At 43.1% G+C, this 18406-nt stretch overlaps 1 protein-coding gene across 1 annotated transcript in view; it reads left to right on the plus strand.

Moving 5' to 3' along the window:
• Positions 1-16350, plus strand: part of FBXO32 (F-box protein 32) — a 32836-nt gene extending 16486 nt beyond the window's left edge. Inside the window, exons 5-9 of the mRNA XM_004431092.3 lie at positions 3908-4001; positions 4808-4992; positions 10884-11066; positions 12051-12194; positions 12576-16350. Of these exons, the coding sequence (XP_004431149.1) occupies positions 3908-4001; positions 4808-4992; positions 10884-11066; positions 12051-12194; positions 12576-12665 (696 nt within the window). The 3' untranslated portion in view covers positions 12666-16350. The remainder of the gene's footprint in view (positions 1-3907; positions 4002-4807; positions 4993-10883; positions 11067-12050; positions 12195-12575) is intronic.
• Positions 16351-18406: the final 2056 nt, after the last annotated feature.

Here is an 18406-nt window from a genome sequence, read left to right on the forward strand (position 1 = left end):
TCCCAGAATGTAACAATACATGATACTGCTACTATTTAGAGTAAAGTTTGGCCCTAGATGCAAATTTCCTTGGCCTTGGTGAACTGAAGTCCTTAAGCTATCAAAATACGTGTTCTCTCATAGACATCTGGGCTCGAGTCCTGGCTCCATCGCTTACTACTGCTGGTATATCTTTATGGGAGTCACTTAACTTCTCTGAGCCACAGTCTCCTCTTTTGTCAAATGGAGAACCCACCTCATTGGGTTGCCATTGAAGGTTAAACAAGATCATACACATAAAGTGCTTAGCAGAGTCACTGTCATGTAGTAAACACCCATTATTGTTAACAAAATATTTCATGTAGGTGCAACTATATGTAATTCATAAAATGTATCAACATTAACTTTTATCAACCGATCTGGAGCTATTAAATATATTATAAACATAATAAAAATGACAGGAATATAAAAATTTGAAAGCATTTAAGCATTTGGTTGACAATACATAAAATTGAAATACAGGGATTCTAAAGGTCTTTAAACCAGCTAATTTTACCCTATCTATTTTACCCATTACGCTGCAAATTCACTATGCCCTCCCTGGCAGTAATTTTACCTAGTAGTATTCTCTGTATTATGATAAAAACTAATGATGATAATTTATTGAGTATATTCTGGTATCAGGCACTGTTATGAGTTCTTTATGAACACGTTTAATCTTCACAGCAACTCTGAAGTAGGTACTATTATTATGCATATTTTACAGATGGGGAAACTGAGGCAGGCGGTTTGGTTCTGAAGCCCTCACTCTTGAACTCTGTGATATATATATCAGAAGTTGGCAAACTATGTCCCAAAGGCCAAATCTGGCCCCCCCACCTGTTTTTGTAAATAAAGTTTTATTGGAACACAACCACACCCATCCGTTTACATATTGTCTACAGCTGCTCTTATAATACAACTGCTGAGTTGAGTAGTTGCGACAGGGACCATATGGCCCACGAAAGCTAAACTATTTACTATCTGGTCCTTGACAGAAAACGTTTTACAGAAAGGTTAATCCTTGATATCAACTTTAAACTTCATGAAAAGATTGGGGTTTGGAAGGGGAAGAAATAATACCCTATAATAATAATACCTGTATTTGGTATTTACGGTAGGGTTTTACATATTTATCTCATTTAATTCTTATAAGGTCCCTGTCAAGTGGGTAGTCTTTATATTTCCATTTTGGAAATGAAGAAACTAGGGTTCCGAGAGGTTAAATGACTTACCCCATAGACTAGAGAGTAAACTCCATGAGTCTAGGGATCATGTGTCTTTATCGTCATATTCGCATCACCTACCACCATGCCAGGACAGAGTGGACACTCAGAAAATACTTGCTAAATGAATGACAGTTGTAATGGTCACCCAGCTAGAGAATCCAGGTCTCCTCCACTTCCAGGGTTCTTTCCCCTGACCCCACAGCTGCCTGACAGTGAAAAGAGGGACTTTCTCTTGAGATAGGATTAAACACAGGATAGTTGACATGTCATTCTGCTGTCAATTGACAAATTTTTGCTGCTATATTTCTTCTCCTTAGTCAAAGATCATCTCAGTCAGACCAAAGGACTTTTTGTTTTCCCTCAAATGCATAGTCATAGCTTTGAGAGTTTTCTTGCACTTGTGATTGGTGCATTTTTAGTAGACAAGATTAAAACTTATGAGCTGGTAGTCACATGGAATCTGGGCTTTGGACGGATTTCAGACAGAGCTCTGCCCGCCCTCCTCCCACCCCCTTGACCCACCTCCCACCCCATGATGAGTCACAGTACACAGACTGCCCTTCTGAGAGCGACTCAAGGCTTTTGTTTTCTTTCATCCTGGTTTGGGCTGGTCATGTGAGGCTCAGGGTATTAATAGACCATTGGCTGGGCCTTCTGAGTCTTGTTGTTGGTCAGAGAGATAAATGAAAGGTTGGGCCAGTCCCTTTGTGCCATTTTTCACTCCTCCCTTGACTGTCATATGCTGGTTGGTGACAGAGCTGAACCGACAGCCAGAGGGCATCCAGTGTGGTCACTGCCCATGGACATGGCCTCAACTGATGTTTTGACTTCTTGCCTCTCTTAATGGGCACTTGGTCAGCTGCTGACTTGCAACCTTGGGTCACCAGTACTAATCTTAACAAGCCAGCCTCAGCCTTTTCTCGCCACCTTCTCCCAGTCAGATGACAGCATCACTCCATGCATGTGAGAGAGATACATAAGCCAGGCAGGAGAAGGGTTTTGTTTTGTTTTGTTTTAACCTAAAGTAAAATTATGTTCAGGAAATTGAAAGTCTGTACGTGGTTTGACAGGCTCCTCAGGGGCTCCATGGGGACAAAATTTTTCAACAAATGCCTTGGAAGCAGAGGTTCTTTGAATTGCCTGTGGCTTTGATTCAAAGGTTTCAGTTCTCTGCAGCCCAGTTTTTAGAATGTCACTTTGCTAGTTCCTTCAGCCTTGATTCCAGCACCCAGCACAGTGTCACCCTCAGTGTTTATTGACCTGAAGTGAAGTTGGGCTGGGGCCTGGCCAGGAGATGGAAACTTCCTTGGAAAGTTTCCTAGGAACAGAGATTTAAGCTTTAACATGAGAGAGCGGCCTTGATTCTCAAGTCTAGTTTACATTACTAGATCTAAGGCTAGTTAGTTTTACTTGGGGGCCTGGTGAGTTCTGCTGAAATTAATTATTTTCACTTTATATCAACCTTTTTGTTTGATAACTCTGTGAAAGCCTGAAGTGTGTTGAGAAGGATCTGCTGAGCCCTCTCACTGCTTGTGGGGTAATTGGTAAAGTTTAGTCTCTTGAGCCTCACTTTGCTCACCTGTTAAGTGGGTTGAACTACATGATCTCTAAGACCCCGTTCCAGTCCAAATTTCATTTTTCAACACTAAAATCTTTGATTTTTTTTTTTAATCTTGCCACATCTGTAAAGAATTTTTCTTCTGAAGGGAAGAAAGACTGGGCTAAGGATGCACCAACTTAAGTTGTTATCTTTATTTCTTCTTGTTTGGCCATAATGGGGGAGGTGGGAATAGGACATACTCCTTCAACAAACCAACCAACCTTTAGTTTCTACCTAATTTGTGCCGGGCACTGTGCTAAGGCCTTTATGTGCGTTCCCTCATTGAAGCTCTCAACAGTCTTGGGGCCTCTGAGTATTATTAGTACAGATGAAGAAACTGGGGCACCAAGAAATTCAGTAACTTGCCCATAGTCACAGAGCTAATAAGCAATCAAATCAAGATTTGAACGTAAGGCTAAGAGCTGCAAGGATCCTAGCCTCTAAGTGGAAATATGTATCTATACTCCACATCCCTGAGGATGTAGATGTTCTCTTCCTGTGAGGGACCTGTTTCTACAGAAAGTTAAGTGCAATGAAAGATTCTAATTAACAGACATTTTTATTGAACACTGCATAAGCAGGAGATACCTGAATAAGAATTCCTGGGAAAGTGCACATCATTGTTGACCATGAGCTTTTAGGTGCCTTGAGAGCGTTTGGTGCCAGTGGGGAAGAAGTTCAAGTAGGGGTAGGAGAACTCCCCCTGGGAGTGATTATGCAGAAGTCCAACATTCACAGGTCACAGGAGGTTTTGTGCCCTTCAGAGTACGTCAGCTTCACTTGCTGAAGTAGGACAAGTAGAATGAATTAGCCCTGGCTGAAGCCAAACTCTTTATATTTAAAAGAAAAACAGCAAGTATATTCAGCCTGATTCCTGGGGTTTGAATTACCCACATTTGTCTTTCACTTTGAGCATCTGCTTTTTATTGCATTGTGGCCCTGCCTGCCATTTATCTCCCCCGTCAGTCTGTATCTACGTGTCATGTGACTCAAAAGTGAAGATTAGAGGAGAAAAATATCTCTGTATGCTAAGCCTGGCAACTTCTATTTTTATCCACAGCTGTTGGAACTGATAGCAAAGTCACAGCTCACATCCCTGAGTGGCATCGCCCAAAAGAACTTCATGAACATTTTGGAAAAAGTGGTACTGAAAGGTGAGCTCTCTCTCACTCTCTCACCCCTTTTTATGGGCATGGGGCTGGGCAGATGGATTTTCCAGTAGAGTGGACATGTCATTCAATTTAAGGGAATGTGAGTGGATGGAAATGGATAACTCTCGTTATACAGGTACCAGATTCCAGTTCAGCAAAAAGTACCACTCACGCTCACGACAAAGGGTGAGACCATCACCCTCCTGTCCTTTCATTGGGACATTTGCTCTGCCATAAGCCCTTCAGGCTTCTCAGTGTAGATACGTGTCCCGACCTTGGCTAACAAGCCTCTGGATTCCAAATTCCTAGGAAATTGAGCTGTGTACAAGGCCGAATAAATTCACTGACTGTTTGAGCTAGAGGGAGCGTTAGGTCTCTGGCTCAACTGGCTCATTGTACATACGGGCAAACTGAGGCCCATGAGAACGAGTGATTTGTCCATAATCACACAAAGAGTCAGCCAGACAGTTAGAACCCAAGCTCCTCACCCCTGGACCCGTGCTCCTACCACTGACCACCTAAAAGGGATGTCACTGCTGGGCAAAAGAAGCTGCTTTCAGATCAAATGAGCCATTGGTGCTGGTGGAACAATCAAAGGAGAAAGAATCTTTGTAGAAAACTAGGGAGAAGAGAACAAAAAGGGACCTAGATAATAGAAACTCTACCCAGTAACTTCGAGTGCAGAAGTTTGAAACCTTATCCCTCAAGGGGATAAACACGAGCAGAACAGAAAAGAAGAAAGACCTACATATGAAATATAGAGTGATCTAGGATCATAACTGTTATTACGTTTTCCTTCCCCGCTCAAGTCCTTGAAGACCAGCAAAACATTAGACTAATAAGGGAACTGCTCCAGACCCTCTACACGTCCTTATGTACACTGGTCCAAAGAGTCGGCAAGTCTGTGCTGGTCGGGAACATTAACATGTGGGTGTATCGGATGGAGACGATTCTCCACTGGCAGCAGCAGCTGAACAACATCCAGATTACCAGGGTAAGCAGGAATGCCCCGGCTTCCTCCTAGCAGGAAAGGCTTCAGTCACTTCCCCGCTGAGTGCTGGGCAGTCTCGCCAGGACTTTAAATCCACTCTGGTGATGGAAGAGTCTGGACTGTTCTGGTCTGATGCTTTATGCTGGGTGCTGAGAGTGGGCTGGGGAACTTCTTGATAAAGCAAAGGTGGGAAGAATTGGACAAAGGATCAAAGTATCTGAAAGATGACAGCCAATTGAAACATGGTGGGAAAAACTAGAAACTTGGCTTTTCGGGAGATGTTGGCTATACCACTGAAATCTTTACTGAGATTTTGAGATCTCTTCTCTTTGCCTATTTCCTCTTAAAGAATGTGTTGTTTACAGCTTTAGGATGCTGCCTTGAATACAGTAGAGCTGTGATGGCAGTGGCTTGGAGAACTGGTACCAACCTTTTAAAATTCTTGTTATTAATAGTTTTTAGGAAGCCTTTGATTAAAGACTGTGAACATACATGTAGGAAAAGACATGAGCAAAAAAAAAAAAAGCCCTATATTACCAGCTAAACTACGATCAGTAGCTTCTTTTGGCTTTTAAAACATACCTTGGCCCTCAGCTCTTGTCCTCTTAATAGTGAGCAGGAGGACAAGGCACACAAAAAATGTCAGAAAGACGCTGGTGTAATCTCTTAAGGCTCCCTAATGGATAGACACACTCAGGCAGCTCACGTCGCACTTGGATTACTTATCACATCCCTGTCCACGGCTGTTTTAAGTGGTTCTAGGACCCAAACTGATAAAGTTTGGGTCTGCCCCATCTCTCCAGAAAGTAACATGAAAAAACTTGTTTGACCTCTTTTAAATATTATTTTACTATATGAAGTCTTCAAACTACAGTGTCCTTGACTTCACCCGTAATAACTTCTCTGTGCCTTAGAGTTTTCAACTCTGAAACAAAGGGAATAATTAGAAGCCTCAGAGTTATGTGCCTTCCTTAGATTCACTTACACTACAACACACACACACACACACACACACACACACGTGGAGCAGAGCACAAGCCCAGATAATCTTTCAAAAGCTATCTCAATTATATGATTATTTTAAAAGTGTATTGTGAACATTTACCTAATTTATTCTAATAATTTACCCCCACTCCTATCTCGCAAGTGTAGGCATAGTTTTATAACGTGAATTTGAGACCCAAATTCCCAGCTTATCTTTCACAGAAAACCCACTTACACCTCCTGCCTGATTTCTGGTGTTCCCTGTAGCCTGGACTTCATACTTACTGGTTTTTCTACGTCCAGGAGAGCATTACCCAGCCAGTGATATAACTGAGCAAGTCCCATTTGTCCCAAGGGCATCTTCCCTCCGGCAGCTTTGGAACACCCATTTGGATGGTCACCCTTGCCCAGAGGTTGCCTCTGTTCCCTCTCTCCGCCTCACAGGAACCCCCCTTGACCACATCCGCCCACGTTCCTTGCACTTCCATGGGCTTACCTCCCCAAAGCCCCCCTTAGTTGACCTACAAACACTCTTGGGAGGTAGCCAATGTAGTTGCTATTACCCTTCATGGAGTGAGGGTGGAGTGGGGACCAGAGAAGCCCAGGGACTTTCCCCGAGTTACACAGCAATTAGGGCCAGAGCTAAAGCCAGAACCCTGGATTCCTTATTCCTAAAATGGCGAAGCTTTCTTAACATCAGTGGTTTCCAAATCTTTTTTCATTCCAGCTTTCTTCCAACTATTTATTCAGTGATCCAGCTTTGTGCAAACCTTTTAAATCTAATGAAATCCCATACAGGACAGATCAAACACTGGCATTCATCTCACCCTCCCCCCCAGCTCGCGGCACTCCGCCAGGCCAAGTATTCTCTGCACGCTCTAAGCGTGGTCCTGCCTCGGGCTTTTAAGCTTACTCCTCCCCTAACCATCCGATCTATTGAAGCCACTATCATATCACCTGCTTCAGGGCAGTTATCAAGATCTGACATTATCTCATATGTGCATTCTCTTTTCTGTCCCCATCCACTGCCTTATACTCTCCACAAAGAAAGGACATTACCGTCTTGTTCCCTGCTCTATTCCCAGTAACTGACGTGGAACAGAGACAGTCAGTAAATTTTAGTTGAATGAATGAATGATTGAAGGGGAATCTCCTCCCACCGCCTACCTCAAGTACTTGTTCGATGTTCAGAGGAATACAATTGGAAAACATTGCACTGTTATGGATGATGATGAAAATTTACCAACTGCAGGATTTGGGGCAAGTCATTCAACCTCTCTGTGCCTCGCTTTCCTCATTTGAAAAGTAGGGGCAGTAATGCCTATCTCGCAGCCCTGGGGTGAGATTTAATAAGTTAATATATAGAAAGCACTTGGAACAGTGCCTGACTTGTAGTAAGTTTTGTAAACGCATTAGCTGTTATTATTATTAAGGGCTCCTTCTGTGGAAGACGCTGTTCTAAGTACTTTACATGTATTAATTAACTCATCTAATGAATAATTGTAGGTAGGAGTCATTATAATAGCTAATATTTATTGGGCACTGTGCGAAGTACTTCTGTGCATTATCTCGTGCACTCCACCCAGCAAAACTATAAGATATGCTTTTCCTCATTTTATAAAGGAGAACAATTAGATTACATAGTTAAGAATAACCTGGCCAGGGCCTCACCACCAGTAAGATGCGTAGCACGAGGATTGAACCCAGGTCTGTCTGCAGAGGCTGTATTTTTACTCTTTGCACTCTTCTCCTTCCTGCCCTCCTTCCCCACCCTCCTTGACTCTGAGCTCCCGTATTCTGAGAGCACTGCTGGGACCCCACAGAGCTGGGACCCTGCGGAGCCCTGAATTGCCGTTCACACAAATGCCCAACTCTCCAGAGGAGAGATAGATCAAGAGAGACAGAGAGAAGGGACTTAATGACTTCAGTCTGTATTTTAAAACTACTTTTTAACAGTTTGGACCAAAGAGAAGTATGTTATTACACGAAAATGTTAAGGTGACATTTACAGTAATTGCTTTCCATTTGCCAAAGTTCTATCAGTATCTTCCCAGCACATAATCTTGTTTTCCTTCAAAATTTAATATCTAATTCTATGGAGCCAATTTTTATTGGCAAAAATAATTAATATAAAAAAGAAAAAAAACTGAGAGAACCGGCTTGTGGGGAAAAAATCAAATAGAATTAGTGTGCTGTGAGTAAGGCAGTGTTTTGAAACATGTTGTGAGGCAGGGGACTGGCTATAAAAGGATTTTAGTCAAATGGTTGATTGGAGGTGCAAGAGTGACTTATTTTTCTTTTATATGTTTATATTCAAAAAGGAGAAGGCACGCAAGCAGTTAACCATTTATCAGGAGAAAGGGCTCAGCATGGGGTCTGGGCAAGGATTTTGGAAAAGTTCAGGTTTGAAAATTTCAGAGTGAACGCTGCCAAGCAGACTTTAATAGGAGTTCATGTAATAATTGGCCTGGGAGTTTTAACCAAAAAAGTAGATGCTTTGAAGTGCTGGAAACAAAAAGAAAATCTCATGGCAGTTTTATTGGCTCATATGATCAGCAGCAGATGATAAATGACAAATAGGTCCAGGGCCTTCTGCAGTCCGGCAAAGTCCTGAATTTTGCAAACAATTGAAAGTTCAGCCCAGCAGCCTGAGCAATATAAGTTGTCAAGTCATAGACACTTCTGATGAGTTAGGAGGCTGAAGCTACTCCAAGTCTGAGATTGTTGGAACTGGAAGGGATCTTCAGAGTCTTCTAAACCAAGTCATTTTGGACAAAGGGAAAATGAGACCCAGACTTCCCAAGGGCACCTGGGATCCAGATCTGCTGCTTGTCCGTCCTGTGTTTCTCCCATGCCACCTCTCGTTCTTCTCCACGGTCCAACTTCCCAAGGCACCCTGCCACGGCCCGCCTCCCCTCTGCTACCTGTCCTCGTTTGCGGGGGCACAAGAAGGAATTGCTGAGGCTGCTCATCCCCCAGGAATCCTGTGTGTCTTTGCTTTGATGTCCCTCCTGCAGAGTTTAGTTGCCTAAAAATTTGAGGAGGGAACTCAATACCCCTTCCCAGGGTATTTTCCCCTGAGCTAAGGAAGGATTTCTTTATCCTGTATTTTTTTTTTCTTGTGACCCCTAGAGGTGACAGAACAGTGAGCTAAAAATGTCTGTAGTTCAAAATCAAGAGCTCACCCAGGCTAGCATGGGAAAGACGAAGAACCCCAGTCTCAGGTGATTTGTGCTGACTTCTTACCAGGTGGCAGCCTCCAGCGGCTGTTCAAGACATATCAACAGATAGCATTGAGGACCTGCTGTGGACAGGTCGTCCCCATAGCACTGTGTGTTGACCTCCTTAACGTCTCCTTTAACGTCTTGTTGTGTAGTTATTTGCTTATGTTTCTGGGTCTCTGGCCAGCCTAATGAGCCCACTGCAGCAGTTCCAGAGCCAGGCCATAACAGTCACTCAGAAGAGGCTTTTTGTGCTGGACTAGTCTTCAAGGGATACCAAGTTAGACCCTGCCTTCAAGGATCTAGGTCTGGGTGGGGTAACATGAGCTCATCAAAATTTAAACAATAACGGGCTTAAATATAAATTCAGGGACACGGTACGAGAAGCTCACAGTGAATTGTCAATGTGTTAGCCACAGATGAACATTTCAGGGTGTTCCATGGAGCCCTAGGTTTGAATAGAGATGCCTCAATGGATGGTGGTGCTTAAGCCAAAAGATTCTGGACCAGCCATTCCCAAGGCATGCATACACATCCACATGTGCACACACACACACACACACACCAGTGCAGGGTTTTTTGTCGTTTTTTTTTTTTGTTTTTGTGAGGAAGATCAGCCCTGAGCTAACATCCGATGCCAATCCTCCTCTTTTTGCTGAGGAAGATTGGCCCTGGGCTAACATCTGTGCCCATCTTCCTCTACTTTATATGGGACGCCGCCATGGCATGGCTTGACAAGCGGTGTGTTGGTGCACGCCCGGGATCCGAACCGGCAAACCCCGGGCTGCTGCAGCGGAGCGCGCGCACTTAACTGCTACACCCCTGGGCCGGCCCCTTTTGTTGTTGTTGTTTTTTTTTACCTATTTAGTTATTTGGGTTTCATCATTCCACAAATATTTATTGAGTGCCTACTATATGCTAGGCTCTCTTCCAGACACTGAGGACCCAGCAATGAAAACAGATAGAAATTCCTGCCTCCACAGAGGGAGCATACCTTCTAGCCGGAATGTTCCATTCAAGCTTTTTTTGGAAAAGAGTTGTGTTACATAACAAAAAGGGGATTGTTGCAAAAAGCTTCTAAAGAGATCATAGGAATTCTAAGAAGGTGCAGTGAGTAGGGCCTGATATAGTCACAAAAGCAGAAAAGGTCTTTCAGAGGAAGTGGGTTTGAACTGGATCTGAGACAGAATAATGGACAGAGAGGACTGGGGAGCATGAGGGCCTTGTGGGCAGGGTGTTTGGGCGCCCTTGAAAGCACCTGCTTGGCAGGATCAGTGGTCACGAGGTGGGCAGTGAGATACAAGGCTGGGGTGGTAGGCGGGTTGCTCTGTCCTGGGCAGAGAGGCCTTCAGGAAGGTAGCAAATCTTGTAATTGAGTGAACTGAGTGAAGCACAAGAATCCAGCCTGTGCTATTTGGAGAATCTTTAAGAGTAAAAGCGTAAAGCTTTGTGCGGTTTAGGAAAATCCTGCTGGCATCATTCAGCTCAAGCCGCTCCAGGCTGTTCTTTGTGGGTCAAGCCATGGGTCCCGTTTCTGCATTTAGGACAGGGAGCATTGCGGCTTTAGATCTCTGGTCAATAAACCAGCTGGAGGGTGGAGGGTGAGGGGACAGCTGCATCCTTGGACAGTGTCATCTGGTGAATCGCTGCTCTCTGTCCCGCAACTTAATGTCATCCTTTTCCCTGCAGCCTGCCTTCAAAGGCCTCACCTTCACTGACCTGCCTTTGTGCTTACAACTGAACATCATGCAGAGGCTGAGTGACGGGCGTGACCTGGTCAGCCTGGGCCAGGCGGCCCTCAACCTGCACGCGCTCAGCGAGGACCGGCTGCTATGGAAGAAGCTGTGCCAGTACCACTTCTCCGAGCGGCAGGTCGGTGGGGCCCAGCAGACGGTCCTTCCTTCTCTCCTCTCTCTGCCCCCCACCCTCAAGCTTCCTTGGCATCCTTCTCGAGCTGGAGGTGTGGGTGCCCACCCTCCAGGGCTCCCTGGTTTGACTGGAAAACAACAGTCCAAGGAGTTTCTAAATAATGCATGTGAAGTTTTTTTTTTTAGGTGGTTTTGATGGGGGAAAAACATTACATTTTTAACCTATTCACATTTTACAACTTGCTCAAAAAAATTTCATGAAGTGGCACTCGTCCTTTTCTGTAACAAAGTAACATACTTCTATGATTACAGCTGAAGTACTTTTACAGATATTATTTCATTTTATTCTAATGACCCAGGGAAGCGTAGGTATCATTATGCCCATTTAAACAGGTAAAGAAACCAAGACCACAAATGGCTGAGTGACATATACAAACTAGTGAAGTGGTTTCCTCTAGGTGAGGACACTAGCCTTGAATTTGAATTTGGGCCTCCTGACACCAGCTCTAGGCCTGTTTCCCCTCCTCACGCTGCCTCAGATGTTTTTTTCCAACTTCTTTATATAGAAGTGTGAGTTCAACAAGTTCTGTTCATGAAGCCACTAATATTTAGATATAAAATAGAGCCACTGTGCCAGGCGGTTACTGCCTCTCCCTGGAAATAATCACTCAAGTCTATAGCAAAGGAAAGATTGAAGTTGTTTATCGAGATCACCTAAACCTTCAAGGACTATCCAAATGCAATTTCGTAGAGGTCACTGGTGAGATGTCACCAGCCACCTGTTTCTTTTAAAGACTCGTTAAAAGCTGCTACTTAACTGGGTAGAGCTCAGAAGTTACTTCTTTATATCTTGGCTATTTTTTCCCTGGCTTTTGCAGGGTATAGATGAAAAGAGCGGCAAAGGGGCCAGAGCAGAACTTTCCAGAAAACCACAAACCATCTTCTTGATGAACTGCCCTGCAATTACTTTTATTTGTTTGATATTTAGATCCGCAAGCGATTAATTTTGTCAGACAAAGGACAACTGGATTGGAAGAAGATGTATTTTAAACTCGTGCGATGTTACCCACGGAAGGAGCAGTATGGAGACACCCTTCAGCTTTGCAGACACTGTCACATTCTTTCCTGGAAGGTATGTGTCTGGGAGGTGGCTGCCACAGACCCCCAGCCCAGCCCCTAAGAGCCAATAGCACGGGCATTGCAGCACTAAATCCTTTTTACTATTGCAGCCCCAAGCTGAAAGTAAAGGAGCCCCCAGGGAGAACAACTATCCAAGACCTTAATTTCCTTTACCTCCTTATGTATATTTTTTCTGCAAGCCACCCACCCCCAAATTCTCCCATCTCTCGGTGCACAGGTGCGCGCACACACACACACAGCTCTTTAGTTTTTCCAGAACTTGTGACATTCTTGACAGAGGAATGTTGTTTTGAAGTTGGGCAATGCCTTAGAGCACTACAAGCCAACAAGAATCTTCTGAGAACTCAAACCTCACCACGATGTTCCTTTCCAGGGCACTGACCACCCGTGCACAGCCAATAACCCAGAGAGCTGCTCCGTTTCACTTTCACCCCAGGACTTTATCAACTTGTTCAAGTTCTGAATCCCAGCACATGACAGCACTTCAGAAGCGTTCCCCTGCTGATTGGATGGTTGGGAATACAGAGTTTGGACACTTCATTTGTAAATAGTGTACATTTTAAACATTGGCTCGAAACTTCTGAGACAAGTCATTGAGAGGACATTGGAGGGGAAAGCTGCAGTCGCTGGCTGGGAATTTAAGAATATGGACTTCTCATTAGAATTGGTATGGAAAAGCAGAGATACTGTAAATAAACTTTTTTTCCTAACGATTTGCCAGCAAGACTATAAGGGCAGGAATTCTACTTCGTCAATGAAAACAGAATTCTCTTAGTGTTCACTCACACTCCTTTATAGTACCCTAGAGATGTGGAAGAAAAAGGCAAAACTCGAATACAAGGTAGAACCTTCTTTGTTTACAATGTGAAAAATTGTTTAAAAAAAGAAAGAAAAAAAAAAGAAAAAACTATGTATGAGAAATCCCTGGGCTTTTGGTTTGATTTTGGGTTTGTTTTGAAAAAGCTAAGGAAGCATCACCCATCTTAAACCCACATGGGCATAAGGCCTTATCTGACAAAGATACCACACATCACACAATAGTCTACCTCGGAAAGCATGCAATGCTCTCTTTGACAAAGTGCATTGTTCCGTAGGCAGTGTCTGTTCTTGTTTCTTCATCATAGAAAAAGTGATTTAAAATGGGAAGGGATATTGGAGGCAATCCTCATCATGTTTCAGACTTCCTTTTTAGGCAAATGGGGCACTCTTTGGAGTTGCCTCTGTTCTAGAACAACCCCAAAGCATGTATGCCCTTTTTTCCTTTCATGTCGTAGCTCATTCAGGGCAATGTAAGGCCAATTAAAAACAGTCCCAGAGGAAGTCCTGCCGCAGAAAAGATAGAATTAGTCACCCAGTAGCTGTGAAGACTTTCTTATTCCTGTTGAACTTCTTGGCTTGTCTGGGCTTCCCTGGGTATCTTCATGGATAAGCATATCTCTGTGGACTGGTCGGAGCCAGAGTGCTGATAAAGTCTTGTGAGACAGGTTTTCCATGTCAGTTAAACGTTTTACCAGCTGCTTTCCCTCTTGGTGAGTGATGAGCTGAGGAGCTTTCTTTTCTTTAAGTCTGACATCAAAATTTAGTCAACCTGAGCTAGGGCTTCTTGCAAGGATGATAAAATAAAGCCTGGAGTTCTAGCCAAATAGGGAACAGAGGTACTGTGAGTTCATCCTAAACTTGCGCCATCCCCCAGGCATCTTGCTAGGCAGATACCAGCAGGTAGCTGTGTGGGAGAAAGGAAATCTCAGGACTTAATGAGTTCATTATCAGATATTCCTGGGAAGGGGGAGGGGATGTTTTTGTTTTTTACTTTTTATAGAACTTTGCTTTTCAACAACAGTGTACATATTTTTGCAGTTTGCAGTTGTATTTGCTTTGCTGTTTTTTTTCTTTTTGCAAATAAAGTTGCCACCCTGCATGCACTTGGCAAATAAGTGAAGCAGAAATAGGAACTTGGTTCATATTCACCATGGGGAACAGTGTATCCTTAAGGGTTGAACTTGGGGTGACCTAAAGAGAGGAAAGATGGTTAAGCATGGATAGAAATGAGCCAAGGGACCAGCTAGCCCAGCAGGACCCCTTCACACCCTTCCCTCAGTGCACAACCCAAGTACCAGCATTCGGAAGAGAAGTCAACTGCTAGTCAACACACCTTGCTTTGCAATGTTTGTGCCTACTCCAGGGTTCCTCAGTGTTTATTTTCATTCTCACCTCCCTAAGAAGAAAAAATTAAATTGAATTTAAATTCTCCCTAATGAAAAAAGTTAAATATTAAAGAATAAGATCTTGTTGGGTACGTTTGAGCTTTGGAGGGCCACCAACCACTGTTGTACCTAAGAGTTTTTTTTACATTTCCCTCCCCCCAAGTCAAGGTCGCATGGAGAATGCAGGGCCTAGACTGTGGAATGAAAAGCTAGTTCTTCCATAATTCAGACAGGTTCTCTCAAATGTCTTAGCTTCCCTGAGGATATGGGGTGGAGTTGGGTTTGTTGTTGCTGTGAGAGCTCTGGGACCCTTGACTCGGATATTTTTATGTTAAGCTTTCGTGGCCTTCCACATCTTCCCACTAACTCATGACCCTTTTCGTGCTGATCAAGGAGGTGGAAGCTCCTCTGCATCTTCAGGTTTGCAGTCCTAGAAATGTTGCCTGCTTTGGACTGTCAACAATGCTCATCTTGCACATCTTGCCCCAGGCAGCAAGGCGCATCTTGTAAGATGACCCCTACCACAAGGGACAGGGTTACGGTTTTCTGAAATGTTTACCTAGATGGTGTCTCTGGGTTCTCCCCATCTCCTTTGGCATTATTGGAGGTGGTGTGTGACCGAGTCGAGGAAGATTTTTAAGAAAAAAAAAGAAGAAACCAACATTTGTGGGTCTCTTTCATTGGAAAAGGAGAACGAGGGAAATGGCAGGTGGAGAGGGAGAGGGAAAGGAATAGAAATAGCATGTCTCCGATGCTGTGGTCTGTGTGTGGGCAATGGAGAAGAGCAGAGTGGGTGCAGCGCATCTGTGTTGGCGCCACGTGGTAGCTGTGAAACATGGCTAGAGCCTCACATATGAGGAAAGTGAGTTAAAAAAAGAAAATTCTTGTTTCCTGGGCGCTAATTATCTATAGAATTTTATTGGCAAACCCTCCTTGGACAACCTGATCTAAAACACAAAAACAAAGAATCTTTGTCTCAGAATGGCTGGTCTAAAAGCCAGAAGAGACATGACATGGAAATTGCTAGAAGAGACGGAATGTTCTACTCTCTTTGCTGTACATGCCCTGCACCGTAGAATTTGAAATTGATATCAAATGTGAAGTAATTTGGACTTGCAGAGAAGGAAAGAGTTTTGTCCAGGGCAGGGTGAGCAAATCCACAGGGATGTTACAATTTGGGCCAACTCAAAGGTTTATGGGCCATGAGCCTAGAGTCTCCTGTGAGAAAGGCACAGCATTTGGGGAAAGGAGAATGTGTGAAGTTTAGGAGTGCTAACGTTATAGCAAGATCCAGAAAAAAGTTCAATGACATTTTAAACTAGATTGCGTTATTAATCAATGCTGTTGCTTTGAGCAAATGGATCAGTCGTATGGGAGGGCAGGTGGCAGAAACCACAAAGTGGAAACATCCCCAGGGTGTCAGTTGTGAGATGACATTTGTTTGGTGATGATCAATTTTATATTGAAGTGGAGGAGATATTTTAGATGCGCTGGATTTAACGCTGCGAAACTCAATGCAAGAGCGGGCTTTACTTAGCGATGGTGAAGTCAGGTAATGGGTATGTACTGCATTATTGCCCCATTTCTCATCTTTGTGGATTCAAAAATTGTTTTTCATGAGGAGCTTGTAATTAACAGAGGCTTCTTGTTTCTGTTGTTTTTATGTGGGAGAAGAGTAAGAGCTTGGAATTTTATTTGTCTAAGCAAGTGGTGTGATTTATAAGAAGGTCAATCATTTCAAGACATGTTCAACAGTGTATCATTCTTAGCTTTCAATACCATGTTTATCATAAAATATGCACCTGAGTTTATATTTTTCTGCCAGGCTGTAGGGCAATAATGTCTTGCTATGCAATCACTCTATTTTATGTGTGAATTTTTTTTAACTGTAATTTTATGTGTGAATTTTTTTTAACTAAACTATATCATCATTTTCTATGTTGACATCTGTTGTTTTCTCTTTTTTTAATCTGTTTCCAACTATCTGAGTCTGTGAACCATCCCTTCTGACTGGATGCTGGCCTAAAATCCTATTAGTGTTTAAACAGACCTCAGAAACACTCTGAACCTCTAGGCAAATGCAGAGACAATGGCTCTTTGATATGTCTTGGGTCCCTGATGTGTTCAACAAACAAGATCACAATTCCTTTAAACTCGACATTTTCTGTAGATGCTTTCTTCTATGTTTTGTTAAAGACAGTAAACCCTTCGTGGTTTTCCAAGGGAAAGAAACTCCTACCCCAGATTTTAGAGCTGAAAGGGATGTTAGAGATGGTGGAGTCTGGCACTCCTTCTGCCTTTGAAGACAAGGAAGCAGGTGTAGAATATTCAGGAGACATGCCTCAGCCCACCTGGTACTCAGTGGTGGACCTGAGTGTAAATGTGGCCTCCTGATGCCTTGACTTCGTGTCCCCTGCCCTGGCACCTTTTGACGAGGCTGGAGGCACATGACCCCCGACACGATTCTTCTCAAGACCTTTGCTGTGGAAGGCAAGCATGACGGTCCAGTGCTAGGCATCTGGCCGATAGCTTTTCCAAACGTTTTAAGTCCCTGATTCTTCCTGGAAAAGTCAAGGAGCCACTTAATGTTTTTATAGACTTCTGACTCTGTTGAATACAGCATTCTAGTGAGTACAAACTGTTCACCATAAAGTAAGCAGCATGTTTTGACAAATTCATTTTTCCCTGAGGACTTAACATTTTAATTACAAAGGTGGCCCTTAAGACAGATAACAGCTGAGCAGCCAGCTTGCTTTCTAGAAACTGAGGTTCTGATGGTAATCCAAGCAGGTATTTCCTCTCCCCTTAGACTAAGATACATTTAATCCATCCCCTCTATCTCCCCATCCTCTGGTACCTGCCGTGAGACCCCGTGAGCTTCTGTTTCATTGGAAGTTCACCCTCTGCTAAACCTCATGTTCACTAAGCAAAGGGGGATGTTTCCTTGAGGCAGCAAGGAGCAAGGGGCCACGATATTTATGACTTTGTCTGCTGGACATTTTTCACAGTGTCCTTCAACTCACCCAGCAAACAAAGCTTCCTGAAAAAAATCTCTCAAAACTTAGGCCCTGCTCTATTTGGCCAAAATTGGATGCCTGCTCCAAAACTCTGAACTTCTTGAAACTCCTTCTGCTACATCATTACTTCTGGAGTCTGAATATGACTTGTTCTGTCTTTGAGTATAGAAATGTTTGTTTAATTAATGATGCACAGTCTGTTTAACAGAAGGCTCCAAGCAGTGCTCTACACTTGAGAACTCTTGGCGCCATCTTTATTCTACCGAATGCCAATCACCCGGGCTAAAGGGGGTGTATGTTCAAGTCCATGCCCTAAGCTTAGAAGCTTTAATGTACTTTTTTAATGAAACATACTATAGGGGGTTGAACGTTGTAACTAAAAGGATAGGATTAAACCAATTCCATGCAAAGATGTTTATTTAATATTGTGTGAGCTGAGTCCTTCTGTATAAATTATTTGCACACTTTTCTTGCATGATGAACTGATTTTTTTATAGTTGTTTGTACCAGACAGTGGCATATTTTTGTAAAAATTTTTTTGACACTGAATTGCAATAAATGTTTTCCAACAACACACATTGGTGCATTTTTGATGTGTGTCAATTCAAGTTGGCTTTTTATCATACAGAGTATGTTTATCTTTTGCCTAATGAGGCTTATATTCCTTCTCTCAAACTTATTGTGAAATTTCTAGGAATACATAGAGAAATAAGCTTGCTGCTGAGTACCAATTTGAGTCAGTAATATAGCATTATGCTTAAGAGGGATATTTCCATTTATTGTTTGTATAGTAGAATGATTAGGGAATAATGAACTTTGAAGTCAATATCAATTATTCATCAACAGACATTTATTGAACAGCTACTATATGCTAGACTCTGTGCAAGCACTGGGAATAGGATGGTGAACAACACAGATATGGTTCCTGCCTTAATGTAATTTAGCTTGTACAGTCGGCCTCCCATATCCATGGGTTTTGCATC

This window comes from Ceratotherium simum, chromosome 23 (assembly GCF_057802395.1).
Source record: "Ceratotherium simum simum isolate JZ-2026a chromosome 23, ASM5780239v1, whole genome shotgun sequence".
In the NCBI taxonomy this organism is placed as follows: Eukaryota; Metazoa; Chordata; class Mammalia; order Perissodactyla; family Rhinocerotidae; genus Ceratotherium; species Ceratotherium simum.